At 29.9% G+C, this 18,898-nt stretch overlaps 1 protein-coding gene across 3 annotated transcripts in view; it reads left to right on the top strand.

Moving 5' to 3' along the window:
* Nucleotides 1-766: 766 nt before the first annotated feature.
* Nucleotides 767-18,898, top strand: part of mirr (iroquois-class homeodomain protein mirror) — a 42,811-nt gene continuing 24,679 nt past the window's right edge. The window contains exon 1 of one of the 3 annotated variants that reach the window (XM_089226308.1): nucleotides 767-1,096. In XM_089226308.1, coding sequence (XP_089082434.1) covers nucleotides 1,043-1,096 — 54 coding nt within the window. In that variant the 5' untranslated portion in view covers nucleotides 767-1,042. Of the gene's footprint in view, nucleotides 1,097-11,956; nucleotides 12,600-15,037; nucleotides 15,258-18,898 lie in introns of those variants that run through there. The other 2 variants (XM_089226309.1, XM_089226310.1) reach the window with 2 other exon arrangements.

Below are 18,898 nucleotides of genomic sequence, written 5' to 3'. Positions count from 1 at the left end.
TTTTTTTTTTTTTTAGCTTGAATTAATAAATTTAACTCTACAATTATTATATTATATGCAAAACACTGTACAGGTCTGAGTGTATTCATTAACAATTTGAAAGTGTTAAGGAAGTGCTAGAAATCATAATCATTTTAAAACTGTATACCTAGTGTAATCAAATATTAATAACAATCGTTCGAAATAAAAGTTTCTTTATTTTATTGTTTTAAGAATTTATATAATATTATCCTAATTAGATACATACATAGTAAATAATGAAATGTATTTCCTAATAATAATTTAATAATGAATAACATAATATGTAGGTACAATAAAATAAAATTGATAAATTATAATTTATACATGGACATAGGTAATAGGTGTACGACTTAATTAGATAATTAATTAATTATGTGTAAAAATGTAATGCACCTTTGAAAATTGATTTTCTTATTATAAGTATTTGAAATGAGAAGGTCTATATATAATATTAAACATCCACACATAGTTTCTAAAATTCAGCAGAATGTTTTCTGGTGAGAATTGTATACATTTAAAAATAACATTATTTAAATATATACCTAGAACAATATTTTGTTTCTCTGAATGAGCGGTTTTTGTTGTTGTATATATACCTCTAATTTTGCAGGACGCAGGGCTGAGGAGGGTCGGCGGCATGAGCTAATTTGCTCTGAAAATGGGTAGATATACGCCGGCCGCCGCCGCTGTACTACGCGTGCAGTCAAGTGCAATCCGCGCGAGTCGCGCTCGTCAAACGCTGACCGGCAGCCGCGCGGGCAACATGTTCGCGAAACGTCTGCAACGCCGACGACTATTATCCAACGACCGTCGCCAACATTCATAGGCCATCGCCGTGTTTGATTCATAGTACCGCGAGTCCACCTGTACAGCGGTCTCGACGTCGTATTCATTATTATTTCTGCTGAATTTATTGCTACAATTGCAATTATTGCTGTAATCACACAGTACCCACACATTACAGACTGTGAACAAATTCATTTTAACATCGGAAAGCTATACTGTTTTCGGCGCCGCGACCATGCAAATAGCAGTGCTCCGGGCTGGGTCGTTCTCCGCGGACAACGCCAAACCGGTAAGTTGCACAAGTTATATATGTGTCGCATCCATATCGACATATCTTCTATAGTCATTTATTTTATTGTTATTGTTCATGTATTGATACTATAATATGATGTTAATAATTCGCGTTAGGTTTTTACGATGGATATAACCAATATGATTCCTAAATCCCCAATACAATAATTAGGTAGGTACTTGATTTTTATTAAGGATCTTATATAATTCGGAAAAATTTAATTGTGAAATATATTATATTAATCCACGTTATTTGATATGTTATTTATTATAATGTTTCCGTTCACAATAAATAACTTTAATAACACATAAATATACTAATATAATGAACTTAAATGATAAACACATAGTTAAAAAGTGCTTACACGTTTTTTCGCACTGTTGTCGTATATTTAATAAGTATTATAATTACTGTTATTAATAGGTGATTTCGATACATGGATATTCACATGAATACGTTTTGTCGATTTTTCAAATATAGAAAGGTACTTGGTCACTTAGATACATATTAATATGACATATATAGGTGTAGGTAATATTTGATATTTGCTTATTCTGCGTAAACTTTAATTCCGAATTTTTGTTTTCTTATTTCCACAAAAATAAGTTGTTTTATAATGTATAAACCTATTAAAAAAATGGCATAATATTTGTGATGCTCATTAACTCCTATAACATGTAGGTACCTAGGTGGCTATAGGTACTTATAAATTATGATTTTTGTTTTTATATTTAATATTCATGTCTACGATTTGTAGTGTAGCACGTGACCGGGTATGTAATATTAGATAATATGTTAATCATATAAAAAGATTATTGACTTCATTCATAAATTATGTATAGGTGTAGATTAATAACTATCTATGACTACATAAATCTTATTAAAATTACACTGTTTTTTATGTAGTGATTCTACATGAAGAATTTTGGGGTTAAAAAATATATTATGTACCTATAATAGAGGTATACCCATATGTATTCAAACTGTTAGCAACCGCTCACATAAACCTGTATGAATAATTTTAGTTTTAGAAATCACTCATTATGTATTAAATAAAAATCTAATCACCTTTGCTATTGATGGTTTTAAGTTCAATAAAAAAAAAAACCTTTATGACATGCAGATGACAATAGTTGCAATACGCGTTTATTAGATACAATATATAATTTAAAAATACGTTAATTCTAATTAATTTATTGACGTTCAAAAACATTTATTAAAAAAAAAATATGTTTATATAAAATAATTAGTATATAATATAGTATACGTAATACCTATTAATAATATATGGTGTTGTTTAAATTATAATTATATGAATATTGAAATGTGATTCATTTATGTTATTTTAAAAATGTTCTATAAAAATCTAGTATGGAAAGACGAATATTAAAATAAATTACAAAGAAAGAATATAAAAATAAAACGTATATTGAAGAATAAAAAAATATACGATTTTAGTTTTCGACTATATGTATAGTCAATTTTTAACTATATGAACCTATTTAAAGATTTTTTTTATAATTTATATCAACGTATTATGTCGTTTATTTTTTATAAATATAGAACTTGAATATGTAGTAAAATAAACGGTTGTTTAACTGTGCATGTATAATAATACGTGTTAAAGTGTTATACGATAAATTCTGTTAATTTTTTCACTTCACACCGTGACAATAATATATATAGATGTACACGACGAATCTACTTACATTTCGTCACCTATCCATTAGCGTGGACGACATTGTAAACGTTTTATTAGTATTATAAGTTAACAGCCTGTTGAGTTATTGTTTGCGTATGTAATAATATATTATATGTGCATCATATATATATAATATATATTGTTTGCTCATATTATGTAAATATGCGGTTCGATTGTATTTGTGCGCGCGCTTCATGTAATACGCGCTCGTTCAATGACACAGTTTTTGGATATATACCTTAATATTTAGATATCTAATATAATATATAGATACACACACGCGTTCATATATTTATCTATAAGTATTGAATAATATGAACACGATCTAATGTGTATTGAATATATCTTCTACTCCTAATGTAATACGGTGATTGGTAGCTGTAATTTATCGGGGATTGGGTGTTTTACATAATCGAAATTATTATTTGATTGATAGATGATGAAGAATAAATCTCGTAGGTAGTTATTTTTTCCCCGTCAAAAATATTAAGCTCGAGTTCGAACCTACAAGCGTCGATGACAAGGGTGATGGTCTATTCATCATCGCCTACGATCCGCTCCCGTAACTCTTTGTATATACAATATACCTACACACAGACGCATAAACATATACCTAGCTCATCAAAAGTAACATCGTTGTTTAAAAGCACATAATATGTTTAAACACGTTTCGTAATGTTATCGAATACCTATATAGTTTTGCGATTTCTTGATTCTTTCCAAGACGTATGGCTATAGCCGCTATAGGTATGTAGATGAGTAAAGAGTATACTTATAACTATATAGCATTATCATATTAAGTATACTTCATATAGAACTATTAGGTAGGTATAGTTTTTTTGTAAATATATAGGTAGGTATACCACCTTTATAGAATAATATGCAATCTATAGTGTATATAATACAAATATACAATATAAAATCATATTATATATATATATATATATATATATATAAGATTAAACACCTATAATAACCTACCTACTTGAATGTCAAAACATTTGATCAAATTATTAATAATTCTTCCTTTAAATTTTACTATATTGTCACCAATAATTTAAGTTATTTACCGAGACACAAAGTAATTGTAGTAGTGTTAATTTATGTAACACTTAACATATTTTGAACAAATGGTTTTTAAATTTGTATTTTAAACTATAAAAAAAACTAACCTTTTAACTTCTACTCTAATTTAAGTTACTATATTTTCATAAAAATAACTTCTAAGTTAGAAATTTGGAAAATTTCAAAAACTAACTTATATTCTAATTTATTTAGTTTCTGTACTAAAGTATCTTAACTTTAACTAATTGAAAAAATTACGAAATGCGTGAGTTAGCCATGGATAACAACAATATATATATATATATATCGCTTAATAATGAGTAAATTTGTTTTTGCACGGTTAGTCAATAAAATATAGATTTAAAAACTGATATTTACAATAAACATGATATATTTTTAAGTTTAGTATTACAAAATTGAGAATAAATGATTAGAAATATGCGTTTAGTTACATCAAAAACCAAAATTGACTTTGTCGATAACTGATTGTGCGTAAGAATTCCGTTTTTCATTAATTTTTAGTTTGCTTATCCCGATTATTTAGAAAAATATTGAGAATTTTGACTTTTAACCCACTCCAAAGTACCAACTAGATTCACTTTCTGATCTAACAAGGAACTGAAGTCGAAAATCAAAGCATTTTTACTACCCCAAAACGTGATGACAGACACAAAAAAAAAATAAATAAAAAAACACACATCATGGTAAAATCAATACATTCCTTGTTCTGCTCAGAATCTTAAATATTTGAATCTAATTCAAAAAAATTAAGTTGAAACTACAAATAAAGTGCAGGTATAGGTAGTAGGTTATTTCCTTATAATAATTAATGTATATTCCAAATTAATTTTTAACAAAAATATACAATTTTGTTAAAAACTTAGGAAAATAATTTACGTTCTTCATTTTCTAAATATATGTATATATATTTTATTTTTTTGAACCTATAAATAATAATAAAGGCAATGTTCTCAAATTTAACATAATATATTACCACTAGAACTAAAATTAATATAACACGCTTCTTCAATATCATTACACTTTAACATAACAATAATATTTATAATTAATTATAATTATAAATTTTACAAATGCAATGTTATGTTCAATTTTCTTCATGAGAAAACCTACAGAATAATTTGTATAAAAAGTGCGTTTGTAAAGTATATAATAAATAATAATATGTACACAGACTATTCACAAGAAACCTACATGGCGTTACAACTTTCATTATACATTTATAACATTATATACTATGTTATAAAATTATTATTTCCAGATATAGGTAAATGATATTATACGACTTTGCAATAAATATATTTTACATGTGTATATATTGTATATATATACTCTATCAATAATGACATAATTGTTTAATCATACGTTTATTTTTAATTGATATGTATGTATGTATGTATGTATGTATGTATGTATGTATGTATGTATGTATGAATGTATGTATGTATGTATGTATGTATGTATGAATGTATGTATGTATGTATGTATGTATGTATGTATGTATGAATGTATGTATGTATGTATGTATGTATGTATGTATGTATGTTAGTGTTTGAAGTATGAAATATTTCATGTGAAATATTTCACTACATGGTGAAATATTTCACAAAAACGTGAAACATTGTATTTTTTTTTTTTAAACAAATTATAACGATTGTTATTTATCAATTATTAATAGTACAGACAGTACAGTCCATGAGTTCTTGGTATAATCATTGTTATTAATGCAATGAGTGCCGTGGTTGACATATTATACTATTTATACTATATTAGGGTCTTGTTTTCGGCTGTTTATAGCAAAAATTGGTTTTTTCCCTAATAATAAATCTATAATAAGTATTTAATTTTATAGAACTATAGAAGTGTATGGTACACTAATGTGAGCATTCGGTATACTTAATATAGACATATAGTATCATTTAAACATTTTTGTATGTTTTTTTATCAATTTAAAAATGTTGAATACTATTTTAAATGTATAATACCATTAATACAAAAAAAAACCATTACTAATGAAGTAATGAGTAGGTAATGGGTAATTAGTGATTGGTTTCAGTAGTATTAAATTATAAAAGTAAATTATAACAACTTTTTACTTTATACATAAAAATAAAACTTATTTAAAAAAAAACAAAATTTATTAAAATACTGAAATATTTCACACATTTGAAATATTTCATGAAATATTTCATTTTTTTAAATTTCATGAAATTTTCAAACACTAATGTATGTATATACAATATACATATATAGGTAGTATAAATGTAAAATTTGTATTATTATTATTATGTACTTATGATTAAATATATTTTATTCATCGTTAAGTAGTAACACATATAGTATATAGGTATATGCCGTATATGTATATATGTATACCTATACTATGTAGCAATGTAAGTGCCTATGTAATTTATTGTACATAGCATATACATATATATATGACATTTGTGCGTACTGCAGTACAATGATTATTATAAGAACATACTTTACTCAATTATTACAATAAAATTGTCTTACTCATTTACGTATTATATACTTACAAACTTGCTAGTCGCTTTAGGAAGGTATATAACGCATGTATTTATAGCCATTATATTGCATATTATATATAAAACGATATACTTGTAAAGTTGTAACAATAATAATAGTACCTATATTATGTACCGATACAGAAACAATATTTCGTATATAATATATATGCGTAATTAGTATATATGTATCTGCAATATGAAATAAGAATGTGCATAATATATATTTATAATGTTTAAGGATTCGTTATTACTTATTAGTAAATATATTATGTTATTGCAAGTCGAAAGATTTGCTGAATAGCATAAATTAAGGATTTATGCATATACGTATATTATAGTTTGTCATCGTAATGTTGCGAGTGAAACACAAAGGTACTGTTATATTTACATACACAATACTACAATAGAGTATATACGCATATACTATATATGCAAGAAATTAACTTCGGTGAAACAATAAGCTTTTGTAGTACCTATATACGATGCGCGTAGTATATAATTATATGACTAATATTGAGTAATATTCATACAAAGTTCTTACAGCAGTGATCAAAAATATACATTTTCCCAGAATCAGCATATATATAGTTACGGCGTGTACCCTTATTTATGTATATATATGAATGCACGGCGCACACACTCTCCGCGTCTTTCACACTATTATATTATTATATTATAATAAAGTAAGTAGCTATATACAAATTATACATGATAGGTATATATAATATATAAGTTTCGAACATCGTTTCAAAGGCCGCCACTGATTTCTTGCACCTTATGCATATATAATGTTATATATATATAAGTGCTTGTGCAATGGAATCGGGGCCTGAACAATGAGCTATAATATTATATTATGTACTTCTATATAGTGTAGAATATATAGTGGCCCGCGATTCTGTATAATATTGGTCCAGACGTGCAGGGGTGGACGTGGGTGAAGAGCAATAATCGAGGGGAAGGCATGATGTGTTTCTTATATACACCTTATATATACCTATCTATCTATATATATATACTCTGTAGCCGCTTGTTGTTTTGCAACAATTGCATCGCCCGCCCGCCCGCTCGCCGCGACGGTAGCCCTCTTTTGTTTACAATGTCGCTAATGGATTTCGTCGTGTCCCGGGAGCTCGGTTGTTCGCGCGCGACACTTGTTTCAAACGCTCGCGTCGCCTCACCGCCACCGCCGTCACACACACATGCGCACATATTGTATTGTATATACATATAGTCGTTTGCCGCACGTTCGTCACGCGTGCGCACCGTTCACACGCCGTTTTTAAACTATATATGCATCGTAATATCATTAATAGTATATATATAATATAATTGTCACCCTCGTCACCTATAACCACTCACCGTACCTATAACCTTTAACAGACGTATAATAATAATAACGATATAAAGTGATTTCGCAATACGCGTGTCATAAACGTATTCATAAGTATAAAATATATAGCTGGCATCTATATATAGGTAGGTACATATATATATGTGCGTATTACAGAGTATTATAATATATAGGTACACTCTTAAAATATAATTGCATTAGGTAGGCACAAAATGAGTTTTCGAAAATGTCAAAAAATTAATTCTGCAGAAAATAATTGCCTTTTGTGAGTAATGCGTTTAAAATCATGCAATAAACGCATAATCTATATTATATAAGCATATTAGTATTACCTGTTATATATATTATGAAAATTCATAAACAATATACCATAACAGCAGTGATTATACCTTTATAGGATTATCGATTAGTTCGCAATTTGTATTACCTATAACGGCTATAACCTATATATATATTATATATAGGTATAACATATATTTCTTTGAAGCGATACTGCAATAGTATTATAATGACGTATAATACTACATATACATCCAGCTATTTTGCAAATTTTTTTTATAAGTTTAGTAAGAGAAGGTATTTTATATTTATTATACATATAGGTAATAGGTATATATATAATATGGTAACACTAAATAAACATAATTTTTCATTGCGTAGGTTCTATACGTATAGGTACCTATTCGATACTTTCTACAACCATTTATTATATAGTCTCCTATATATAACCTTTTTAGTAAAATATTTATTTGTTTTAACTTATACTAAAAAAGATAATATAATCATAAAAAAGAAATGATATATATATATATATAAGGTACAATATTAATGTAGCGCATTTCTTTTAAGGTATTATTAGAGAGACTTCGGAACACTGAGATACCTATATATAAAAAAGTATTATATTTTACACTATTCTATTTCTATAGGTGATTTTTTATAACTAAACTGCTCTTATTTTCTCATTAAAAATATTAATTTTGTGTTTTTGTATATACATTTTGGATATGTCATAATATTCTATTAGAATAAATAATTTTTGTAAAAAAATGATATTTGTTACTATAGGTACCTATATATTTTATCATTATAATATTTTTCAAGTATTTTCTTTTTGTATAACATAATAGGTATACATATCTACACTTTTAATTTCATAATCTTGAAGTATTATTATGTAGGTATAAAAAATATATACAAAATATATACCATACAAATATACATAATATATAACCCTTTACTTACCGATTGATTGTTTTGTGGTAAAAGAACCACTCTGTATAAATGAGTATATATAGAATAGACGTTATAACAATGATGTCTGCGGTGTGAGCGTCCGTCTTTGTGTGAGTGTGTGAGCATGTGTAGGGTGACGGTGTGGCCGGGTGGAGTATTAAAGGCGGGTAACGCGATTGGGAATGGGCGCGGCCTCTTCTCCCCGTCCCATCATCACCCTACCACCACGGATCGGTTTATCGGTGGTGTGTGAAGTGTATGTGTGTGTAGGTTAGTAGAAAAGGAGAGGTGACAACTATATATAATATAATGTGTTTGTGTGCGTTTGTATACTATATAACGATAAGCATCGTGTGCACACGACCGCGGGACACGGAATGACGACGAATAGCGAACAAAAGTGTATACATGTATTGTAGTATACACGTTTGTGTGTGTGTGCGTTAGTCGAGACAAATTCGAAAATGTAAATCGAAGTTAGCATATATCAGCGCAGTGTATACACACACACATACACACAAAAGAGAATAGACTGTTTTTTTACCATCCGACGCGTGCAAGTACGGTAGCGGAACGGTTTTTATATATGTATATTTATTATATCCATTTATATATGTTAGCTATTAGGTATGATCGAAGATGCGTTATAACTGTCACCAAATATTTGCACCACCTATTATGCGTACCTATATATAGTAGTATAGTAATGATAATAAATATATAATATCATACCATATACTATATAATATATTATTATATTATTTGCGTTATATATTGTTTTGTATAGACGATGTAGTCGCGGTCGGATCGACCGCCCGCAGAGCTTTTGATTCTCAAACGTTCCCAATATATATCTGTACTTGCCTATATTATATAAATAAAGAATATATCGTTTGTTATTTATGTGGTTTTTAAACGCGAGTATGGTTTAATATGTATATACATCATACGCATATATAATATGCACTTGCGTATACTGCATGTCACTGATGCGTGCGTGTGTGTGTGTGTGTATGTGATGTGATTATGAAACGACATATATCTACGCCCCACGCGTAATGGACAAATTAGTGCGGTTTTGGTGTACCATTATACCGTTTATATGCCTATATATATTTATATATATATATTTTGAAACCAGTCAATTTCCTCCCGTTTTCCATTCACCCGCTGTTCAGTCGCCGTCGAGCCCGCATCTACGTGACACACGTCATTGGGTTTACGCCGCGACGCGACAATCGAAATTTAAAAGGCCATTTTACTATGCATATAGGTATAAATTATATAGAATATACCTATGTAGTGTACATATTATATTTTGAATTCACCATCATGGCGGTTGAAGAGCGCGAACGGTAAATCATATGTATAGGTATATAATTATATTGTATATAATGGTAATAATAATAGTTTTAACAAAATGAATGTCAACGATTTATTTCGGCCGACCCGTTTCACGTTTAATCGGGCGCTAAATTTACAATAATAAATTATGCATGTGCGTATATTCGAATAAAATAAAAACATAAATAATCACGTTTGTGTGCAGTATACCTAAGGTTTATATATAAAGCATTATTATGGCATATTATATGCATTGAGTGTGGTGGTGTGGTTTAGATGATAATAATGCATCATTTAGCATTGCATTGTAATCAAACAATCCATTTGCGTGATAGCCAATGCGGATATAGGGCGGTGATCATATAAATATTATATATACATATATATTTCTAAAGCAACGTTAAACATATTCTTATATATATTTATATATATGGCAATTTATCTATAAATAAATAAACTTTAAATATTTGTATGTGTTATTATATGACTTATAGTTTTGCGTACATTAAATGAGCGTATAAATTAGATAGGTATATTTAGTAATAATATGGTACTATAATATAATGAGATTATGTATTAAAAACATAACAAAATAACGTAATTATGTGTGTATAGGTAAAGATATATAGATTATTTTATAGGTATATAAATACATGAAGACGGCTCTTAATTTTCAAGTCCATCCGATTATAGGGTTGTCGCTTCAACAGCATGTATACCTATTTGTAGCTACGATAGGATATAAAAAAATGGTTCCTTGTCAAGCCGAACCTAAATTTATACTGCATATTTATTTGCACACTGCAGAATGCGGGGCCACTGTAGTGTTAAAACCTATTCGTTTTTCCGCTTCAGATTTACGAGAAAACACGCGGCTCTGCACCTTGTTGCAGTGTAAAATCCTCGATTTACGGACTTTTTTTTTTATTTCTTTACTGCGACGTCGTGCATGCTGTATAACTGGAATACAAATTATAATAAACGGTGTACCACCGCGATGACAATAATTATATATAATATTTGATTACAATATAGGAGTTAGTGCCTAATAATATATAATAATAATATAGGTATACCTATAAGCGTGTCGAGGGAAAACATGTCTGGCGGTCGACTGCAGCCAGGGTATATGCGGTAGTAAAAAACTAAAAAGATCGACGGCTGGCCGTGTGCGCGATTACCGTTGGTTGGCGGGGTGGTGGTAAACATGGTCGTGTCGCGGGGAACGGTTGGCGGGTTGGGCGTGCGTAGGAGGCGCTATCCGTTGAGGCGGTGCCCCGCGCGCGCGCGCTTGTGTGTGTGCGTGCGTGTGTGTGCTCGTGTGCGTGCGTGGCCGTGTGCATGTGTGCGCGTGTACGTGTTCGTGCGTACCCCTACCACCGTCGTCTGACGCGGTCCCCGCCACCGCCGCCGGTCCCGCAACAGCCTCCGCACGACCCGTTCGTTCGTCCGCCAACACCACTGCCCCGTACCGCACCCCACCGACGGATGACTCGCGACCACTAGGCGCGCGCGCATCAACAACGAGTGTGTGTCTGTGTGTGCGTGTGAGCGCTTACGAGGACGGATCTTGTGCGTGCGTGCGTGTGCGCGCGTGTAGTCGGCCGTGCTCGCAGCGTACGTTTGCTCATTATAGTACGCCGCGCCGCGGACAAGTCGCTACCGCGTACACGTCGTCGCTGCCGCCGCCGTCTCCGTAGCCACCGCACAGCAGTCTGTCCCGCATAACCGACCCGTGTCGAACACGAACGCGCTGCTACCTCGTATTACCTGCATAACAAATAATATTATAGCTATTACGATATTAATATAATATCACCGTCCGTTTATTACGTCGGTAATAGTATCGTAATATTCTCGTCTTAAATAATAATAGTAGAATTTCGTCATCGTAAACAAGACGTTAGGTGTGTTCAAATTTTTTTTTGTTAAATCTTGTGCCGTCGGACTACGGGGTTTTTGGTTTTTTTTTTTTTTACATCGTATTTGGTTTTTTTTAATTTGGTTTTTGAATCGTCGTCTACTTCGACCGCATAGGCGTGCGGCCAATGAATCGCTGTGCGAAGACCGCAACCACCGCCGCAACCCGCACCGCCGCCGCCGACGACTGCACCGCGGCGACGCCGGCCGTTGTTGTCGTAGTGGTCTCGTAGCGCTCGCGTCCCGCGAAAACCCCTTAAAACCGCGGGTCTCCCGCGTACCATGACTTCTCAGTTTTCACAACAACTCGCCAAAAATATCGGACACCAGGTAAGGAGATGATTATAACATAGTATTTTCTGATGTGATATTTTGATTATGATGAGATACATATTATACATACGTATCAAGTATTAGGTGGTTAGGAGGTACCTATATAGGTTTTACACATTTACCCACACAAGATATAGTCACTGTATATAATTTTCGTTTTACGATAAATAATCAATTTCATTGGACCTACCTATACCTTGTACGCCGTTCAGATATTCACAAGAGCTCTTATATGAGTCTCTGTCATAATTTTGTTATAAATTGCAATACGTTGGTACGTTGTAATCCAACTAAAATTTTTCGAAAAATAATTTAAAACCTAACTGATTGTCTACTTGTATAATATAAGTACCTAACATAATATGTCTTAAAATTCGTTTTGTATTGTTTAAAAAAAAGAAATATTTTTAATTCTTTTACAATGGTATAATTATATACCAATACGTATAAATGTATGTTTATACCTATTAGGTGTTATTTAGGTATTATGCCATATGTATTATATACATGGATATATAATTATAGCATTTTTCTAATTTAAAATTAAAATATATACTTAAGTGGCTGTAATTGCTATAACTTTATATAGGTATTTATATAAATCTTGGATAATCTATTTAAATGACCTATAATTATTTTAACCAGAATATCGATTTGTTTTCATTAATATAAAAGTATTCCGCTGAACACTTGATCGTTTTCGACGACTTTTACGTACCTATTCATCATCATTCGAAATAAAGCGGTTTTTTAAGAAATGATAAAATGAGAATAAAATATTAGGAATAATAATCATTTGAAATATATTAGCACATCTACCTATATTTATTATATAGGTATATTATACGTGCACCTATGTGTAGTTTCAACATTTTTATTTTGCTATACTTTGTTATGTGTGAATATTACATACATTAATATGTTCTCAATAGAATTAATTTGCATAACTTAACTTTAACATACTTTTAATAACCATCACTAGCTGTTTATAATTTTGACATGCTTTTTACGATAATCGCTCATTTTTATACATTTATTAAAACCTTATGAATATTGTAATAATTTCTATGCAATAATAATTAGGTAGAAGTAGATAAATATAGTCTTATTATTGGGAACCTATGTCTTATACTACAAAACACTTGTTACGCATGATTTAGATATATTTAATATAACTTGGTTATTCTACATGTTTTAAAGTGGAATGTATAATTAGATTTTTTGCAATATGTACGTTTTGATCATGATGCCTTTCCGCGAAAGAAAATCATTATCTCCAAATTTGTTCAGATTATACAATAACTGTAATATAACGCGTTTATTTAGTATCGTAAGACTTTATCTAATTTTAATACATATAGTATTTATTGAAACAAGCGTAAATAAACACTTTTAAAAGCATTCTAAAACCACGAGAAAAACACCGATATTATATTATTATAATAACTTATTATTATACCTACTGCAGTATCTAAATAATAATTATTATTATCAACATTACGTTGTGCCTGATTTTTTATATAGCTGCTCAATTATACTAGTATTATAATATGAGAATTTATAATTTAGGTATCAATAATTTCTGGAACGCTTTAGAATTTTTTCTTTAGTTATAACTACGGGTCTACTTAGCACGCATTATTTTAATTGTTTGCTATTGAGTCTCAAAGAATATTAGATGTATCATTTAATATAAGATATAGTAACCTATATAGTATATAATATACATTGTAGATACCTGCACTTAAATTTTGATATATGATTATCGTGACAACAGCGGGGTTTCCTTGTAAATTTTTTTTAGTGAAGCCGCATACCTATTATAATATAAATCTTTATGGGTATAAATATTAACGTAGACACCATTCAAACAATTAACTGTAAATAAATGTATACATTATTATTAATGCTTCATACTTGTGTTAAAAAATATTTATGTTTATAGCCAATAACCTTTGTTGATGAGGCTTAATTTAAAAAAAAAAATGTATAGGTTACCTACCTCGATTTATTTTTAAGTGTGCGTCAAGATATCGTGGTATATACCCTCTAAACGTGTTTATAGAGATATACGTTTATGAGTGTGTTTATAAACACAAAAACCGATAAAATTCTAATCGTAGTAATCTAGTGTAGGTACCTAGTGCACAATAATTGTACGAGTAGTGTATTATTTTATTTTTCCGAAATTTCCGCCGACCTGTTAATTTGTATAGTATAGTGCCAGCCATGGCTTATATCAGCTGTACATACCTAAATATATTATACGATTTAATAATACTCGCGATTTTAGTTATCTCGGGAAAAGCCGCCGCGGCATGATCTATATGGCGCGCCGGTCGCCCACCCCGACAACAATAATAGTAATAATTATTAACATTATTCAATATATACCCATATCACACGCATCATTTGACTCTTGACTGGCGTCCGTTGCTTGTGTCCGATGTTCGCGTGTGCTCACGAGTGCAGTGCAATGTAATTTAGTTGTATGCAACACTAAAGAGATACACTTTCGAATTTTAAATCATAAAATAATCGTCATTATTATAATATTATAAATTTATTGTTAACGCTACAAATTGTTATATTATACCCACGTAATATTTGTATATTACGCGCTGCACGATGTTCCTCGTCTACAGCAGAGTTCCTGTAAGTAAAATTAATATGACAATTATTTCATAATAATATTATATTATGTAGGTATACTTAATCGTTTTGATTTTAATTGATTTTGTTCACTCGTCGATCCACGAGATATATAGGTATAATACTGATGCAGCAACCGCGTATGCACGGTCTAATATTCATCGTGTTTTTTTTTAAATTTTAATCGACCTAACTTTTTTAAACTAACTAATATTTTAAGCAGTACGTTGAACATTTTCCTTGCGGACAGCAAAATTAAATTGTATCTATTCTGATAATATTATTCGGTCGGCGGCGTATATTATAGCTATCCGTATATAGGCATAATAATATGAAGCACATGCCGTTTTTACATTAAAGTGTATACACTGTGTAAAATATCACTGAACGCATGTATACGTGTATTGTTTATACATTTTTTATATATACCAAATATGCGCTGAACTCATTTTTTATACCTACTATAGTGTATAAGTTTAGGTATACCTATAATATAATATATATTAATATATAGATAGATATAATACCTAGGATATTAAACAAAGCTGGTTTAAAATTAAAATTAAATTAAATTAAAGCTGGTTCTTTGTTTATTATTATAAACATTCATCACATGTTTACTTATGTATATTATACATGTACATAATAAAAAATAATAATTATTGTTCCACCGCGACTGTATAATTTACCTTATATAATCGTATATAAACGCGGTAATTGTATGTATGTGTATGTCGTACGGTGGCTGAAAAACAAATTACACATTGAATACTAAATGGTATAATGTGGCGACGGCGGTCCTACTGACCTATAGACAATCGAGGGCCGAAAACAATATCACGTTTATTGATTCAATAGTTTGTAATTTGTATTTCATTCTAGCTATTGTGTTGTTTCTGCTGTCTCGATGAACAAAAAAAATTTAAAACAATTGAAATCGTAAAAACATAATATTATATAGGTAATAATATCCAGGTCCTGCAGTATACTCAATGATATCAAAGTGGCTTATACTTTCATAACGATATATTTTGGCGCCCACGTTTTGAATTTCATGTTGTTGCCGCCGTCTTACAATATATATAGGTAGGTACACAATATAAACGACCACGTGTGAATACTATTGTATGTATAGGCATATACCTACCTAATAGTTTAAATAAATACACTAGCGTTGTATATATATATATAACAAAAAGGTACTATATTATATATTGTATATGTATATTATTTGGTCTGATATTACATATTATCTATGTATACTGCGTAATACATGATTTTGCTTCAGTATAATCTTTACGGTTCTTATGCACAAGAAAGAACAAGTTGTTATTTATTTAGATGGTATACCTACACACCGACAATTGGTATCCGTGTTTGGGAGCTCCTTATTATCGCTCGCATTATGTAGGTGTACATGAATAATTATATACATATGTATAATAGGAATATTATACATATAGGTATACCTGATTAACTCACCTTATTAATTATTAATAACCCGAGGTAGTTCTAATTAGGACAAAACAGGTCATACTAGAAGCATTGTTATTGTGATTATTTTCGCTTTTTTTCTTCTTCACTCTCTCCCGTGTGTTCACAAATCCGCTGTCTGGTTTAAATAATTATATTATTATATTTTATAATCGTCACGCTTAAAAACATGTACAAAATACATAGGTATAATATATAAACCTGGCCACCTAGGTACCTACGTATATATTTTATTGATACATAATATAAATTATATAGTTCCGAAAGTCCTGTTCATGTGGCGTATAATGTTTTCAGCCCAACGTTCGGCTCAAAACGAAATTTCAATACAAACCAATATAATATACATAATATCTACATACCATAATCGTTATATCGCGTGCCTGAAAACTAGCAGTGTCCCCTTTATATGTTACACTTACAATACTGTTATACCTGTTTAATAATAATATGGTTGTTTAAAATAATCTTTCAATGTTGTGTGTCGCCGTGTAAAAATTATGGAAACATGTTTACGTATTTGCTCCGGTAGTCTATGCGCCAGAATAAACGACTATATTATTATAAAAAAACCTAGTCACTGTGCATATAAGTACCTATGTATTGTTTTCGGAAATTCAATCAAAACACATGAATATATTATATGTATATATAAGTAGGTACTTGCGAAAAAATTGATTCCTATATAATACCCTCTTTCGCACCCCACTCTCGTGTTATAATATAATATTATATATAACCATATATATTATTTTTATGTGATTTTTTCCCGAGTTATCGCCTTTGCATTACTGTACGACCCCTCTTTCGAGAAAAGTGTAGATTATAATATAGGTATATATGTATGTGTATAGCGTGTATACATGTATATTTATTTGTTTTTGACACGCAAACGGATTATCGCGTGGGTGACAACCATCGCGAACGATGTTTGCACCGCGCGAAATCTAATATCCGACTTATAGCCGTGTGTAGTTCTATATACTTGGCCGAGTGAAATATTTATTTGTTTACCCACCGGGTAAATCGTTGAAACGGCCAGATACATTTGAACGAAATATGTCATCTTAGGTTCATACATATACACACACGTATTGGTGCACATGCAACATAATATGTATGGTTATAATAGGTTAGAATGGTTAAGGTTCTATTATTTTAAAATGTTATAATCAGACGATTTAAATAGGTAAATATCCTATCCCATGTACATATACTATTGACATACAGATGAACGAGGAAATACGAATTATCGTTTTAGTATTTATTTATAATATTGTTAATTCGACTAAACCGTATTTTGTGTATATAATTAAAATGCATTATAATAAACTTATGTTTTCAGCTCTCTTACATTCATTCAAACATATTTTATCATTACAGTATAGATACCTTCTGCACTAATAACACATATTATAACATAATATATATTATAAATATCCCAAAAAACGTTCAATGCTCGTGTACCAATTATATGTGACTATATATTTATATTCTCACTATAGATATTTGCAGATTTAGCAATACTCATGATAATAATATACGGTTCTATTTTCTAAATATAACGTTGGCGGTATTATATTTATAATTAATTATAAATTTATAAAATATGTTGTACACATCGAGCGACCTGTTATTTTAATTGAAAATAAATCGTAGTTTAAATGTTTAATGTAGTTAAAGCATAAACATAAACATACATATATTTCTTTTTGATGGAATAAAATGTATACGAATAATATTTCTTCAATATGATAATACTGCCGCGTATAACTTAGAACGAACTTAGTTAAACAGTAATAATAGGTACTATTTTTACATGATAACATTGAATATTGATCTTACAGTTATTTAAAATTAGAAACATTCAAATGCAAAATAATATACTATTATACCTACATATTATTATCATAACAAAATATAATAAAGAATGAATAATATGATGCGTAATTTCATTTTATTGGTTTGCTTATAATCTACCATAATTAAATTTATTATATATCAGTCCAGTTGAAAATTCGAACAATTTTAAGGTATGTACCTCCTACAAGAAAAATTTTTCAATATAATATTACACTTAATAATCATTAGGTACCATAAAACAATAAATTCGAGTATGCATCATTAACTTTGTTTTAGTTTATTACCTA

The sequence above is a fragment of the Diuraphis noxia genome, unplaced genomic scaffold (genome assembly GCF_037042655.1).
Source record: "Diuraphis noxia isolate RWA-SAM2 unplaced genomic scaffold, SU_Dnox_SAM2 contig0004, whole genome shotgun sequence".
Lineage (NCBI taxonomy): Eukaryota > Metazoa > Arthropoda > Insecta > Hemiptera > Aphididae > Diuraphis > Diuraphis noxia.
Note: the sequence above shows the minus strand (reverse complement) of the source record. Positions and strands in the feature narration are given on the sequence as shown.